Source organism: Mchenga conophoros, linkage group LG3 (genome assembly GCF_057382185.1).
Source record: "Mchenga conophoros isolate Kocher_MC1m ecotype Shallow Benthic linkage group LG3, M_conophoros_male_GT1.1, whole genome shotgun sequence".
NCBI classification, from domain to species: domain Eukaryota; kingdom Metazoa; phylum Chordata; class Actinopteri; order Cichliformes; family Cichlidae; genus Mchenga; species Mchenga conophoros.
Genome location: NC_140528.1, coordinates 3,856,133 through 3,872,345, shown reverse-complemented (window position 1 = coordinate 3,872,345; position 16,213 = coordinate 3,856,133). Strand labels below are relative to the sequence as shown.

Here is a 16,213-nt window from a genome sequence, read left to right as displayed (position 1 = left end):
TAAGAGGAACAGTCAGAGTTGCTAAGAATGAAAGTTTCATAGAAGATTCCATAGGAACTGCTTGGAGTCATTTTTAACCCCACTTGTGGAAGAGTGGGGTAGTGATACAAAAACTGCATTTTTTTAATTAATGAAAAAATAAATAAAAATGCAAATGGCCTCATGTTACAAACATATTTTATGAGGAATACCTGGAATATGAATATATTACAACTTTGCATTTTAAAGATTTTGGAGAAAAACAACCCCTGGGGTCATTTTTGACCCCACGTGTGCATCTAAGGGTTAAAGTAGAATGGGAGGCAGAGCCTTCAGTTTTCAGGCCCCTCTTCTGTGGAACCAGCTTCCAGTTTGGATTCAGGAGACAGACACTATCTCTACTTTCAAGATTAGGCTTCAAACTTTCCTTTTTGCTAAAGCATATAGTTAGGGCTGGACCAGGTGACCCTGAATCCTCCCTTAGTTACACTCAAAGAAATCTGTTGTTGTGGGCGTAGTTGTCTGCTGCTGAAAACTCCAGTGATTTTCCTGCAGTTTGACATCTAATGTGATCTTGTGAACTTCGTGAGTCCAGGTAACGAACCACTCTGACTAGATTGTATCCTGTCATCTCAACAAGAACAAGAATTAAGTGTCTGAATTTCATGCAGATGCTACATGATTTAATTATGTTCACCACAGAAACATGAAATTATTTAGTTCAAATCACAAGTTTGAATCTTGTACATGTAACATCCACCCAATAGGTGTAGGCTGCTGGGGGACTCCCATGATGCACTGGGTGTTTCTTCTTCACTCACTGTGTGTTAATACACCTCTACGTGTTTAATCATGAGTTATTATTCATATCTGGCTCTTCCACAGCACGTCTTTGATGTCTTCTTTCTCTCAGCCGAACTGGTCACATGGCTGCCCCTCCCTGAGCCTCGGCACATCCTGTGGCTGCAGAATAAGCAGCAGCTCTAATCAAACATGATCAATCCTCAAGTGTCAGTGAGAATAAAAGAAAAGGAAGTCATTTGTCATGAGAAGTGGGGCTCAGGAGGTGGAGCAGGTCACCTGACAATAGAAAGGTCGGTGGTTTGATCCCTGCTGCTCCAGTCTGCATGCCAAAGCATCTTTACTGGTCGTGTTACCATGGTAACCCAGAGGAGTTTACTATGATAAGTATTAATTAATTCATTAAATGAGACAATCAGTCAAAAGTCAATCATTCATTTTTAATCAGCAGTGTTTTTGGAATCATCACATAAATTTAAAACAAAACCAAAAACGCTGAACAAGTTTGTAAAGTTTTTTCTAAGCCAGTCGTCACAAACGTCTGTAAGTTTGAAGGTTTTCAGCTGACAGACGTTCAGGTAGTTTCATCGCTCTGGTTTGGAGGATTCAATGTTTATTAATCGTCCCTTCAGACGACCAAAGGCTGCCACGTGTACGGTAACAGCACAGACACGTGACAGACTAGACTTTCATGTGACAGCGTTTAATCTGTAAAAGGTGACGTTGACATATTTTGGAGGCGTGTTGGTCACCAAACTGAACGTGTTCACTCACTGGAGTCTGTGTGGTTGTTGTTGTTGTTATTCACCGTCTTCTCTCTGACTGTGATGATGGTCCCATTTCCTTTAGACACAGTTAATGATGGAATCTCCACAGTCACTTTACAGATGTGTGTTCCTGAATCCTCTGATGTTTGAAATGTTCAAAGATGAGTCTTTGCCTCCTTTTTCAGACACTTGGAGATTGATTTGCGTTGGTCTCTCTCTTAATTATTGTTTGATTTTTCAGCCAGGCCACTCTGAATCTTTCAAACGTTCTTGTCCAGCAGCAGGTGATGCTTACGGTCTCTCCCTCCATGACAGAAACATCTGGACTCTGGGTCACAACAAACATGCCCGATGAAACAGCTGCAAGAGACACAAAACTGTGGGTCAGTACAAGAGACGAGTCTCCAAAAGTTGGTTCTGTTCATCTGGACGCAGCGTTTTGTGGGAGAAACGTTTCGTCATCATCAGGTGACGTCTTCAGTCTCAGCTGACTGCAGGTTTCAATCTTATAAACAGGACATTTGCATAATGACTGAAACCAGCCCACTGGGGCTGAGGTCAGTTCCTTCATCTTAATCATGCAAATTCTCATGACCATTGATCAACAACCACTGATCCATGTCCATGAGTCCCATTCACAGAGAGTTGGGGAATGGCTGCAGTCACAGCATGTAAGATGTGACAGATGGACCCTTAGGCCCCTCCTCCATTCAGAGATGGTCTTTCCCTTTTCACGTAAACGGCCTCCTTGACTCCGCCCTCAAACCAGCGTTCCTCCCTGTCCAGGATGTTACATCCTCATCATTGAAAGAGTGTCCACTGGCCTGTAGGTGTAAACAGACTGCAGAGTCCTGGCCTGACGAGGTGGCTCTTCTGTGTTGTGCCGTCCTCTTAGCCAGAGGTTGTTTGGTTTCCCTGATGTATAAATCCTGACAATCCTCCTGCACTTAACAGCATACACTATGTTACTCTGTTTGTGTCGGGGACCCGATCCTTGGGGTGGACCAGTTTTTGGTGCAGCGTGTTGAGGTGTTTAAAAGCCACAGAGACCCGGTGTTTAGAGAAAATGCGTCTCAACCAGGGGCGATTCTAGGATCAGAGCTTTGGGGGTGCTGAGCACCCAGAGAGCTGCCCAGCCAGGCAAGATAAACTTTACTCGTCACGATGAGACTTCTTCCCTGTCTCTGTCAGTCCCTGCATCCCTACATGCCTCCAGTTGTCCCGAGTTCTCTCTGACTGTCTCCTTGGTGCATTTAAACCCCTGTTCCTTCCTGTCCTCGTCGTCTGTTGTCTTCGTCTCTGTTATCCGTCATCCTAATTTTACCCTCTCTGTGCAAGTCTGCAAATTTCTGTATTAAATCATAAGATTCTTAAATTCATCAAGTCTCAAAACATGACATCACTGTTTTGTACATTTTAACACAATTTAATAAACATGCTTCAGCCAGTACCTTTTGATTAGCCTTGTCTCGGTTTCTTGCTTTGTGGTAGATCTTTATTGTTTTCACTGAGATATTTGAATGCTAATCAATATTCAATTTAAAAAAAAAAAAACCTCTAATCAAACAGTTTTTGAAAAGTTTGTAACAAAACCATCAAATCTGATCAAGGTTATTTAAACGCTGCAAAAGAAGAATGGATTGGAATAAAAACATACATATCCTGACCTTAATTACTGGGGAGAATAATGAATGATGCTCATAGTGAGTAAAAAGTAAACTGAGTGATTCTTTGGACAGACTTTTAAAGTGTTCGTATAATATAATACAGATACATAAACATACACTCCAAAAATAGAGTCCTTGAAATGTACAAATGTACAAAATATTAATTTAAAAAATTATAAAAATGGAGGCAACTGTGCCTATGGTACAATGTATAAAAAGCTCTTCACTGCAGACACGACTAACATGGCTCTGCAGATTGTTTCTTTTATTTTAACGTCACCTCACCTCGAGGTTGGCAAATCTATCAGTGTTTGGTGATCAACTCTCTCAAGCAGTTTAACAGTTTCTAGATCTAGTTTTCTAGATTTTAAACAGGCTGTATACATTTCAATGGGAGCAACAGGACGGTCAAATGTCTCTGATTTTACTACAGAGCAGGACGGATTGTAGGGCAGCAAACATCGTCAGAAAACACGTTTAACACAGCAGGTTACCTGGTGTAATGTTTTTCAGGTAAACAGAAACATGGTCTGACTCCTACCAACTATATAAAGAGTAACTGAAGGTTAAATGCAGCTAACATGTCCTGTTTTAAGCCAGGCACTAACACCTCCGCTCTGCTGCGTCTCAGCCACCATCTCTCTGGCACAAAGAGATGGTGGCTGAGATCCCCTTCCTGCAACCCTAAGTTGGACATGTGGTTATGAAACTAGATGGGCGGTAAAATAAGAACCATTATGGATGACTGTTGCTGCCTGTAAATCAAAGTCTGCCTGAGGTGGGATTTCAGAAGCAGAAACCATGAGGAGCACAGCACCACTCCCAGAAGGCTGAGATGTGAAGCCATGTGATGAGTGAAATGATGATGGAGGAGAACACAGATGAAGATCTGGAAGCTGCTGCCTCTTTATATAGTAGACACTGAAATCACCTTTTGCCTCCCTGCCAGCACGAAAACCCACACTAAAAACCCACTTACACAAACCCTCGGCTCTGGGATGGATTCAGAAACATGTCAGTTCTGCTAAACAAATGGACGGTTTTGCAACCACAAAGTTTAATCCTACAAGGGCAGAATTATGTTCACTCTGTGAGAGGTGAACCTCAGACAGTTAGCAAGAGAAACATTCAAAGAAACAACCTAAATAACACAAACTTAGCAGTTGGGATGCAGATCAGACGATATCAGCAACGTGATGATCAAATGTAGTTAAAAACACAAGAAAAACAGGCTTTTTGCTCCAAAAGGACAAACAAAGCAGGGCCAGATTAACCTGTCGGCACCTGCTGGCGTGCAGAGTAACATGTGACAACAACACACACGACACACGTGGTCACCTCAACTTGTTTCACTGGAGTTTCTCTTTTAGAGCTTTAACCTCCTAAGACCTGAACTCTTTCATGCATTTTTAAAGTCTCTTTGCTATTTGGGCTGTTTGGGACCTGATTCATGTACAAACAAAGAATTACCAGAACTTTGTTTCTGAGAGAAATGAGATCCACATATGAGGATATTCGCTTTAAATGTCGATAGAACAGAGGCAGGATAATGACCTCGTAAGTGCAGATCAGGTCCTTGTTGAGCAAAACTTTGTATTTTCGTCTAAACATCCCAAAATGTGACGTCCACACATGAGGACAACAGGGCGCTAAAGTCCGTACAAACTTTTGTTTCTTCATTTGCTTGCAAACGAATGGAAATCCTCACTTAAAGCCAAGAAGCTTATTACCTGTGCAGCTTTAGTGCCTCAGAGCAAACAAGAGAGCTTTGATCACAATGATTTTTCTTTTCACATTTCATTCACGAGCGATTTTTTTAATGTCACCTGATCTCAGCAGACTGAATATAACAGTAAAGCACTAGTGAGCTAATGAATTAGATATTGGTCACTCATATCAACTGAAAGAGTGTAAGACAAGTAAATGTGCTATAAAGGCCGGAGAAGAGTTAATAAAAAGGGCTTGAAATGAAAATATTTCATTATTTGCTGTTTCATAGATTTTTGGTTTTATTGCACTTTTGTCAGCCCTGCTGCTGTTTTTAAAAGTACTTTATTAATAAACTGGCATAAATGGTAACATTGAACACTTGCCAGTGTGAACAAAAGGTTCTTAACTTTAGCATCAAAGCTTCAGTTCACCTTTCTCATGGCAGTTCCTTCAGTATGTGTATTAATGCAGGAACAACTTGATTCCACACAGCTGACGTACCGAGAGTGTCTGCTGTGTGGTTAACTTTATAACCTTTGGTACGCAGTGGTGTCGCTCCACCTGTTAGCTAGTTTAAGAAACTGGTTAAGGAGGGAGTATCTGTGAGGATGAGGAGGATTTAGTTCTTTAAAGACACGTCAGATACTTGCAGGAAGCTTCTTTCAGCTTCTTTTCTCCACTGCGCAGGTTTAAAACCATGACAGCAGAAGTCATGATGAAGAGATTGATTAGTCAGTCACAGTGTAAAGAGTCCTCCTGCCTGCATCGCTCGCCAGCATAAACAGACCTTTGCTCCTGGAAAACAAATATATCAAAGTCATGTTGTCCAAGAAATGCATTTTATCTCACTAGTGAATCAAAGAAAGTCTGTATACTTTCTGAGAGTGAGAGGTGAACGTCAGACAGTTCTTAGAAAATGTAGTTTCTCTTTAAGCTTTTAACGTCTCTTTTACCCCCATTTGTCTAAAACTACTTGACAGCCCTTCATGTCAGAGGTTTATTACCTGTGCAGGATGGAGCACATGGTCTCAGTCAGGCTGGACACGATCACTCCTACAGGAAGTAAATGTGATTTTATTTCACCTGTGAAATGATGAAAAACAGCAGAATAGCTCACGCTAACAAACGGGTGTTGAAATGTTTCATTTTCTGCTGTTTCACAGGTCAAAAAGGGCGTCGAAGCAAACTGAAGCTGAGCTGCTGCTGCTGTTGTAGTGCAGCATCTGCTGTGTGCTTCATCAGAGAACCTTCTGTACACAGCAGACAGAGGCTGCTGCCACTGAAGTCCATCTGCTAGAGAGCTTTAAACACTGGTTATTGAAGTGGCTTTGATGATACTGATACACAGTCTTTGCTGCCGTCACAGGACAGGGATCCACCAGGGAGTAGTTGTCAGGATAAAGAGCCTTCGCTTCTCTAAATATAAACTGGATACTTGTAGGAAACTTTGGGAAGCAGCATTTTTCCTCATATCGTCTAAACTGAAGTTAGCTCAGGTGCTTCTTCCATACTTGCTCTGCAGAAAGCCAAAGAGTTTGGAGCTCTGCAAACATTTGCAGCACAGCTGGATGTTTGTAACTTTGGTCACCTCTGTATCATCCCTCAGATTCTTTCTGCACAGCTTTGAAACCATGACAGCACGAGTGATGCTGAGGAGACGTCCAGTTTAAACAGACCTTTATTCCTGGAACACAAACACATGAAGTGATGCTGCTAAAGAAGAACATTTAATCGCACTAATGAATCAAGCATCTGTTTGTCTGTCAGTCTGTCAACAGTTCCTCTGATCGACTTCAGACTTGGTGGGTATTTTGTTTTTGCAGCGGTCAAAGTCGATCAGCGTGTTGCTTTGTCTGCTGTAAATCTGCCTGTACAAAGGGAAACATGCATGTTTTAGATGCAAACTCACAACATGGCTGCATTTTTGTGATTATGTGTATTTTATATTGATTTATTCTATTATGTTTTGTATATGAATCTTTACAAGTGTGTCGATACAAAGGCTTGATTAAAACAAAGGTCTCAGCTGTGCTGTTAGGGATGCTCTCATATTTGTTTCAAATGTAATAAATCAAAGGATTTCAGGCTTTTCATCCTTTTTATTTGTTTGGTTCTAACAGCAGCTGGATAAAAACATGCAGGTGATGAATATAATTGTGTGATATTATGAGCATTGTGAATAAAGAAAGAGCAGAGATAGTAAAAAGGAAACAGGTGATGGACGTGAGATTTTCAGAACAAAAGCTCCTCAGTGAGACGATCACCTGGACACAAGGTCAGGCAGCTGGGACTCATCTAGAGAGCAAAATGGAAAAGTGATCTGTGCAGAACATCACTGTTGATTGCAGTTATTTACATCAGACTTCTTCTCTGAGATAAGAGCACCATTTGTGGGAAAGATGACAGTATTTCCAGGCTGGATGCTGTTTGCAGGGAGAACTGAATGAAAGTCTCCTGCACCTCAGCGCTGAGGTCCACACCTGTGAACACAGATGAGGTCAATCTGCTGCAGCACGTAGAGCTTTACTGATCAGCAGGTTCAAAGGATTCAGCAGAGCGTAGAGTCAGAGCTAAATGCCACATCACCATAGAGTTTGTTAACAACAGCTTTCTTTGCCCTTTGTCTCGATGGACTGAATCAGGGATACTCGTCATACTTCACCTCAACCACGTCACTGAGAGACCCCAGCCTGACACAGCAGCAGAGATGATGAAAGCAGAAACAGCAAACAGATGCTTCAGTTGTGTTTCTCTCTGTGTGTGCGCTCACGCCCACTTGTGTGTGTGAACTTTCCACGTACCTCAGCTTGTTTCTCCAACATGAGCCATCAGGGCTGAAAAACATCACTAACACATGAATTCTTTCTCTTTTTGTTATCACCTGTGATCATGTGTCTCATGTTTCTGTCATTCACCAGTTCTTGTAGAGTTACGTGTAACTAGACTTCTGTGGGACGTAAATGATTGTTTTGTATGCAGATCTGTACAAAGGATGGAAACACTTGATTACAAAGGAGATCTCAGCTGTGTTGTTGTGGATGGACTTCAACGTATTTGTTAAAAAAGAGAATAAAGCAAAGTGTTTTAGCTGTTTGGGAGTTTTTGTTTGATTCGATTCAGTTTTATTTCTATGGAGTCAAATAATAAGAAAGGCTCTAGAACAGCCCTGAGTTTGTCCAGGTGACACTCCTCTGAAGAACAAAGACAAAGAGGAAGAAGGGGACTCGTTTTCAAGTCTTGTTTCTTTCAAAATAAAAGCTGAAATGTTTTGGAAGCATGATAATATTTCAGCCAGGATGCCGTCTCCAAGGAGACCTGCACCTCAGCGCTGAGCTCCACATCACGCCCTGTGAAAGCACAGATATAAATCTGCTGCAGTGAGAAGAACTTTACCCAACACAAGTGTAGAAGTAGACATTTGACTTTACCTACAACCTGTTAACAACAAAGCTTTCATTGCCTCTGTTGTTGATGTCATGTAGGACTAATCATACTTCACATCAGCCATGCACACGTCAGAGGATCTCCAGGCTTTCAGTAATAAAGCCAAGCAGATGATGTGAACATAGCAATAGTAAAACATGCATCATAATCAGCTGTATGTGTCGACTATGTGGCACCTCAGTCTTGTTGGCATGAAGAAAAGTTGTGTAACATGTAGCATAAGGGCTGCAAAGACATCATGTAGACAGCAGTCGTCTGTTAGTCGTAACGTATCTCCTGTTAAAGAGTTAAATGTGCGTTCTCCATCTCTGTCCTCTCACAGCTCGCCGTACACCAACTCCAGCTGTGGTAACCATGGCTGTGCCCATCAACACGCTGAAGCTGAGACGCCACCCGTCACTATGGCGACTCCAATAGGGTTACCTGTCAGCTGTGGACGCATGAAAGGAAAACAGCAGAAACACAGACATGTTTACTGGAACATTTCCTATTGACAGCTTTATGGAAAAGTGGGTTTAAACACTTTTCTATGTTTTATTTTGTTTATTTATGGATTTATTGTGAAAGGAATTTCAAAGTTTTAATTTGACCTTTCCCCTGTTTTTCATTCAGACTGGAGACGAATGGATGGTGCTTTCTTTGTTTGTCTAAAGATAATGAATAAAACTCTACACACATCTTAAACCACCCTCCTTTCTATATATTTTGTTATATAAATGGAAAGTATATAAGACACAAACTGAGCTTATATGATACTAAGGACCCTGGAGGTCAGTCCACCTTTATAATTCAGCACAGCCTGGAGTCTCTTAGTCAAGCTTGTTTGTGTTTTCTGTGAGGAAGTTTTCAGCAGCAGCTCTTTTCTTGGATGTTGGTTCCCTTTGTTTCCATCCTCTGTTAAGATGTTTCAGTAATGTTGAGGTCTGGGGAGGCCAATCCATGGCTGACGTCCTGTGATGCTGCATTAGCAGTTTGTTCATAGTGAAAAATGAAGCCACTGCCAATCAGACATTTGCACAGTGGATCAACTTCTGATGGTACTGTCCTGAATTCCACACCTATAATATGTTTGCACATACTGATGAATATGTGCAGCTGATTTTCAGTCCAGTTCCTGTGTGACAGACGCCAGTCTTTCTGCCTGTGTCCTTCCTTAACAATAGAGCCATCCTTCCACTGAGACTGTTTCTGATGAGGCTTCACTGAGCAGTAGATGGATCCCTCAGCTCATCTAATCGTCCTATTTCTAACACATGACTGTCAGAAACTGTTAATCTGCTGCAGCTCTTTAACTCCTCCACTTCTTTTTTTGTAATCTCTTAGTTTCCTCATCTTTTAAGGTGGCACTGCACACCAGATCCAAAGTCAACATGCTGTTATATAATGGAGTTGAACCTGTAATGGAGTTTGATTTAAACCAATCAGCAATTAAGTGAATGATGATGAGCAAAGATGGTGGAGGTGGTGGATGAAGACCCGGACAGCTGTGGTTGGCTCCTCGTATAGAGCAGAGTGAGGTTGTGTTTGCACATTATTATAAAACCATGTTCACCATATATTTTAGCTGCAGACAATAACATGATTTCTTTGCTGTGGTGATTTTATTCCACTTTGGTAAAATGGAAAACCATCATTTCTTGCTGTAATTCACACATTATTCCAAGAGCCTCAACACAAGCCTTGTAGTCCGACCATATATAGACAAATCAATAGTTGTGTTTGTAACAGCTCATGAACATGAATCGTTCCACATTACTTTAAAATCATTGTAAACTAAACTGGAATAAATGAGTGTTTATATATAGTTTTGTCTCAGCTGTTCATACACAGTGTTTCAGTTCTTATCAGAGTCCCACCGTCTCACTGTGGTGAACCTTTAGCTCTGTTGTAAGCGTGTTGTTAGACCAGGTTTCCCTCATTTAAAAATAATCTCTCATTAGAAATGGACATGATGTCTAAGACATAGAAATGCTTATTATGGGTTCACTTGATGTCACTGAAAAGATGCACATGGGTAACGCACAGGCCATCCAGCTCCGAGGTTTATCTCCTCACCTCGAGTCTGCGACACTCTCTCCGTGTCCTCTCAGATAAGGGCGCGCACATTTCTGCACGATCTTCTAAATTACAAAGAGCGATTCACAAAACAGAAGCTCACAAAACACTCATCACAAACCAAAAATGGCTCCACTGAGCGTCAAACTGTCACCAGAATTTACTGATAATCTAAAGACTCACAGAACTCATTTTGTCTCATTGTGTCTTAGTTTGAGACATAAGTGCATGATCATAATACTGTGTAGTTAGATGAGACAGAGCTGATGCTTGCTCTTAATTATCCTCTTCATGTTTCCCGAGCCTCAGCAGTGGAAGCTACCATGGATAGAAAGACTATGACTCATCTTAAATCTCAAATCTTTGTCTCCAAAGAGCTGCTGATGTGTCCGATATGATCCACAAGCTTAAACTAGGATTATAAGTGTGTGCAGTGATGTGTGTGAAACCTCTGAGGACTCACACGTGTGTGCTTCAGCCCACACACACATATGAAGCACTGCGACCTCACACAGAAGTGTTTTACACATCCAACCTGAATCCTGATCATTTCTACAGTTTATTAAGTTCAGCTTCACCTGAACATCAGTGATGAAGCTGCTCTGACTCCATCACAGCTCACAGCTGTTGGAATGAGTCAAACAATGAAGAAGGTTCAGAAACAGCTGATGATTTTACAGAAACATGATGCAAACATGAAAATGGACACATGATTTTTTATTAACAGACACTGTTTATGTTTCACTGTGCATGACGTCATCAACACTGACACCAGGGGGCGCTCATCACCAGCCTGAGGAAGTGTGATAATGGGGGGAGACGCAGTGTTGTGTGTACTGCAGTCGGACAGAAGGAAAAACTTCCTCCTGAAAACATTTTCATCCTTCCCAAAAGTGTTTGAGTCAAATGTTACAAATATATAAATACAATAAAACACAGGGTCTTACATAAAATTAGTGATGCAGTTGTGCACTGAGCACCTTTCCAATGTTCCTTCCTCAGATGAGTCCAGCTGCTGAACACATTAACATCTGTATGTAAATGTAGCTGAGAACCAACCTGAGCACTGCTGGGAAAATACAAAGGCAACCATCAAAGTGCTGTATTATCTTATTTATTCTGAATGTTGACTTAGATCCACACCACGATTTATGAAACTATAGAACTAAAATAACAACAATCGTCTGCTTCTTTAAAATTTCTTTCATTACATCAAACCAGTGAAAACTGAAAAAAACAAAGAGCTGTTAGCATGTTTAGACCAACTTTGAGACAGAGACTGTAAAGTTCTGCACTTTAAATCCTGCCTGTGTTCCTGCAAATGATTCACACTGAAAGTATCTTAGTTTAGTATTGAGTGAGCCACAAAGCAGCCTGATAGCTTTAAAACAGGAAAAGTAAATGAAATTGACAGTTTCAGTGTAGCTGGATCTATTATTGGGGGGTCATGGCCCCCGTAACCCCGCCTGGTCCTGAGGTCAAATCCACCATCTTTGTTTCAGAGCTTCATGTTCTCCCGTGTTTGTGTGCGTCCTCTCCGGTACTCCGGCTTCCTCCCACAGTCCAAACACATGCAGTTAGTGGGGTCAGGTTAGCTGTGAGTGGTTGTGTCTCTGTGTTATTCCACCTTAATCAATGACTTCCTGTTAGCATGAAGTGCTTCTGTAGGACTGATGTCATTTTCATGGTTGGATCATTTAAATGAAGCTGGACTCAGATGCAGTAAATAAGCTGATTGATCATTAATGAATAAAGCTGGTCAAACACATCACGTGGACACATGTGATTGTGTGTTGTAGTATTGATCCCAATGCTGGTATCAGTCCTGGATCAATAACACTGGATGGATGCGTTCAGCATGGAGCCCTGAGCTGTGTTACAGACAAACATGGAAACTGACAGGTCTGTGTCATTCACAGTCTGTAACACTTCTAAACAACAGAGGCTGACCCAAGTGCCTCAGAGCCAGGCACGCTCACATCACAGCTCTCTAAATAAGCCAGTTTCAAAATAAGAGCTGAAAGCTGTGTTTGCTTGTGTTAGCTTATTATTGTGGAGACTAACATTCAGTGATCATGTGTTCAGACTCATAATGATTACTCTCAGAAATCCTGATCTTTGTATTTACTGTGTGTTGGATCAATAACTGAGATTCATGGTATCACACAGCTGTGCTGCTGCTGATGTCAGCACATCTGGAACAATACGAGGTATCTGCTACCAGACTGAGCAGGACGTGAGACCTGTGGACTGTTTAAAGCTGTCCCTCCACAGCTCACTCAGACCTGATCCACACCTCAGTGATATTCTCTGACTTCCTCAGTAGAGACAGAAACCATTCAGATCTGGGACCATCAGCTGACTGATGATGTCACACAGACTGTGTTTTTCAGGAACAGTGATTCTGATGTGAGCCTGCTAGCTGACAGCAGACCTGATGAAAGCACATGTTCACATCTGTGAGGACAGACTGGACTCTTTGACTGCACCTTGGTTCTCCTCAGAGGTCTGTACAGGAGCATGTCCACCCCCACTGAAGATCTCAGTCACTGTGAAACATAGAAAGCTGCTTGTGTGGCCTCTGCCTCACATGTAGATACAGCTACAGGTTTCTCTGTCAGTCAGACTGAAACAGTGTCCTGATGCTGCATCATTCAGCTCTGTGCCCCAGTCAGCATCACTGGGAGCTACCAGTGTTTCTGCCCTTTTCCTGTAACACTACACTCAGCACAGGCTCAGCTGGTATCCAGTGTTGGACTTTGGCTTCAGCTGCTGTGATAGATCCTCTAACATAGATCAGCTCTGCTACATGTTGTTAGATAAGTGCAGCTGCTGTCATGTCCTGATGTTTCTCTGGCTCAGCAGCTTCTCCATCAGAGGTTCACATGGAGCTGATCCAGTATCTCCAGTAACTGTGTTCTGTGCCTCACTGGTTCATCCTTCTGTCTGTGTGACGTCAGTCAGATGTTGAAGTTAAACTCTGTAATCTTCACTGTGTCACAGAGTTCAGTGAGTCCCGTTATTCACAGTATCAATCAGATCATCAGAGAACAGCTGATCAGCAATCAGTGGTGCCAACAGCGCCTCCTGTGGTGAGAGGATGCAATAATGCAATGTAGCATTTTTCCACTCAACACTTGCAGTCATGGAAACTGTCTGTTGGATCTGTGTGACGTTGCTTTCTTGGTTAGAGTTCCTCACAAATGTCCAGATGATTCTTCTAATGAGGCGTCGACCATGTTTGCAGCTCTTTGGAAGAAAACGTCGCCCTTTGCCATCCTTACTTTTCTTTGACTTCTTCAAATGCAGCTGAACTCCAGCTGGTATTTTCTTGGACTTTGCAGCTGTTTCTGGTCATCAGTTCATTCCTGCAAACCTCTGAAGCTGAACAACAATGATGCTGCATTGCTGGCTGATCCCAAAAGGTTGATTCTGTTCATCTGGACGTTTTCAGAAACGTTTGCTCACTGATCAGGTGACTTCTTCAGTCTCAGCTGACTGCAGCTTTACAAGCTTACAAACAGCACATTTGCACAATGACTGAAAGCAGCAGCACCTGATATATATGATACTAATATAATACATATACATATATAATCCATACTAATGATGAAGGAACTGAGCTCACAGTCCATTGTTCATTCAGTGAACTACTCAGTTTATTTTGGGCCTCAGAAATGCTCACTCTGTTTGTACATCACTGTCAGCAATAGACTCATTCTGCTGTGTGGACAGGAACACATGTGACATCACTTCCTGTTTGTTTGTGACTGAAGAAGTTTACAAGGAATCATTTAGAAGAGTTTCAAACATCAACTGATTGAATCCATGAATCTGAAAACGTGTTTGTGAGTGAAAGAGACAGACATGTACAGACTGAACTATCTGTTCAACAGTCAGAGTGTTTCTGTAACAGGAGACACTCTTTACACTCCACTCAGCACAGGGACACTGAGGAACCAGGAGACCAGACTCTAAACCCAGGATAAAGAGTTTGAGTGAATGTGGTGTTGAAGGTGTGGAGGTGGATCAGAGTGTCAGAGGAGACTCTGTAGAAGGACAGAGTGCCAGCAGGACAGTCCACATACACTGCTGCTCTGTTAGAGACAGAGGAGGAGGAGGAGGAGATGGATGCTGATCTGTAATTGTGACAGACATAACAAGGACCATCATCAGAGCAGCTCAGACTCCAGGACTGATCATTGTCTCCAAACAAACAGTCATCACTGACTCCTTTCCTTCTGATGCTTCTGTAACTCACTGATATATCAACTCTTCCTCTCCACTCGACCTCCCAGTAACAGCGACCAGTCAGACCATTTCTACACAGCAGCTGATAATCATCAAATCTGTCTGGATGATCAGGATATGACTGAACCTCCTCCACATGTGTCACCTTCCTGTTGTTGTCAGACAGTTGGAGCTTTGTGTTCACTGTGTTTGTGTCGATTGTGAGTTGACAGGAATCTGATGGAGAGAACAAACACAATCCAGCTGCAGTTATTGATCCATCATCTGTTCATTGATTGACACTTTGATGATGACTCCTGACATGATGAAGATGGTTGAATGTGTGCTGCTTTGTTTTCATGAATCCCATTAAAAACACACTTACACTTCCTCAGACCTGGTCTCAACCATCGGACTCCAGCAGGCTCCACCCTGAAAGGAGGAGGGGGGTCAGAGCAGCACAGTCAGCATGCACACATGGACATTACATGGCTCTCACACACACACTGTTACACACTGAGCTCAAAGCTCGGCTCCACTGTTTTATTCAAAGAAATCTACATTTATTTATCAGCACATTTAAAAACAGCTTGAGCCAAAGTGCTGCACAGAGTAGAGAGAAAATAGGAAACATACACAGTAATGACTATAAAGACTGGTCAGGATTGAAAGCTACAGAGTACAAATGTGTTTCCAACCGGCTTTTAAAAATGTCCAGTGTTGGTGACGACCTGATGTGAAGGGCGACTGTTCCAGAGTTTGGCTGCAGCCATCGATAAAGCTCACCTCTGTTTTTACGTCTAGTTCTGGTCAGAAGCTGCTTATCTGCAGACCTGAGGGCTCCACTTGGATTCTTTTGTTAAAGAGAGATAAGATGGAGCCAATCCATTCACAGATTTAAAGACAACCAGATCTGGAAGTGGATTCTACCACGTACTGGTAACCAGTGGAAAAAGCTGGTGATGGGTCGTCTAGCACAGACCCACCGCTGGAACCAGACAATTGATGAGGGAGAGAACTGTGACAGCGCCGTTCCTTCACTTGACCTCAGTCGCTCTCGTCTGCTCCCTCGTAACACTGCTCTTTATTGAGCTTACATGAATATGCACAAGTTCATTATGACGTCTTACACAGGTATGAACAAAGAGTACCAGTCTGTGCATAGTGTGTGTGTGTGTGTGTGTGTGTGTGTGTCTGTGTGTGTGTGTCTGTGTGTGTGTGTGTGTGTTCCAGATGTGACCCTGTGACCCCAAAGCTGGTGCTAAGAGTCCAGCGGTCCCCCTAACAAAGGGCTCTTATACTTAACCAGACACAGAGCAGGTGTCCTCCTACACCAGGGGTCTCAAACTCGCGGCCCGAGGGCCAATTGCGGCCCGCAGGACGATAGTTTTTGGCCCCACCTTAATATGAAAATGTAATGTTAGTTTGATAATGTATGACACTTTACAGTGTTGTGGGCGGAGCTGAATTAACCCACCAATCAGGGTGGGATATGGATCTCAGGGGACACCAGCCGGGCTTGATGCAAGCAGGGAAACATTTCTCAATGAGTCAAAGTTC

The 16,213-nt window shown here is 42.4% G+C and overlaps 2 protein-coding genes across 2 annotated transcripts in view; both read right to left on the bottom strand.

Annotated features, from left to right (window-relative positions):
- Positions 1-16,213, bottom strand: part of LOC146577017 (protein NLRC3-like) — a 543,118-nt gene that overhangs the window by 319,341 nt on the left and 207,564 nt on the right. The window lies entirely within an intron of this gene.
- LOC146577022 (protein NLRC3-like) overlaps positions 14,112-16,213 on the bottom strand; it is a 50,409-nt gene continuing 48,307 nt past the window's right edge. Inside the window, exons 9-10 of the mRNA XM_085268209.1 lie at positions 15,039-15,085; positions 14,112-14,890 (exon numbers count right to left, since the gene is read on the bottom strand). Coding sequence (XP_085124335.1) covers positions 14,361-14,890; positions 15,039-15,085 — 577 coding nt within the window. The 3' untranslated portion in view covers positions 14,112-14,360. The remainder of the gene's footprint in view (positions 14,891-15,038; positions 15,086-16,213) is intronic.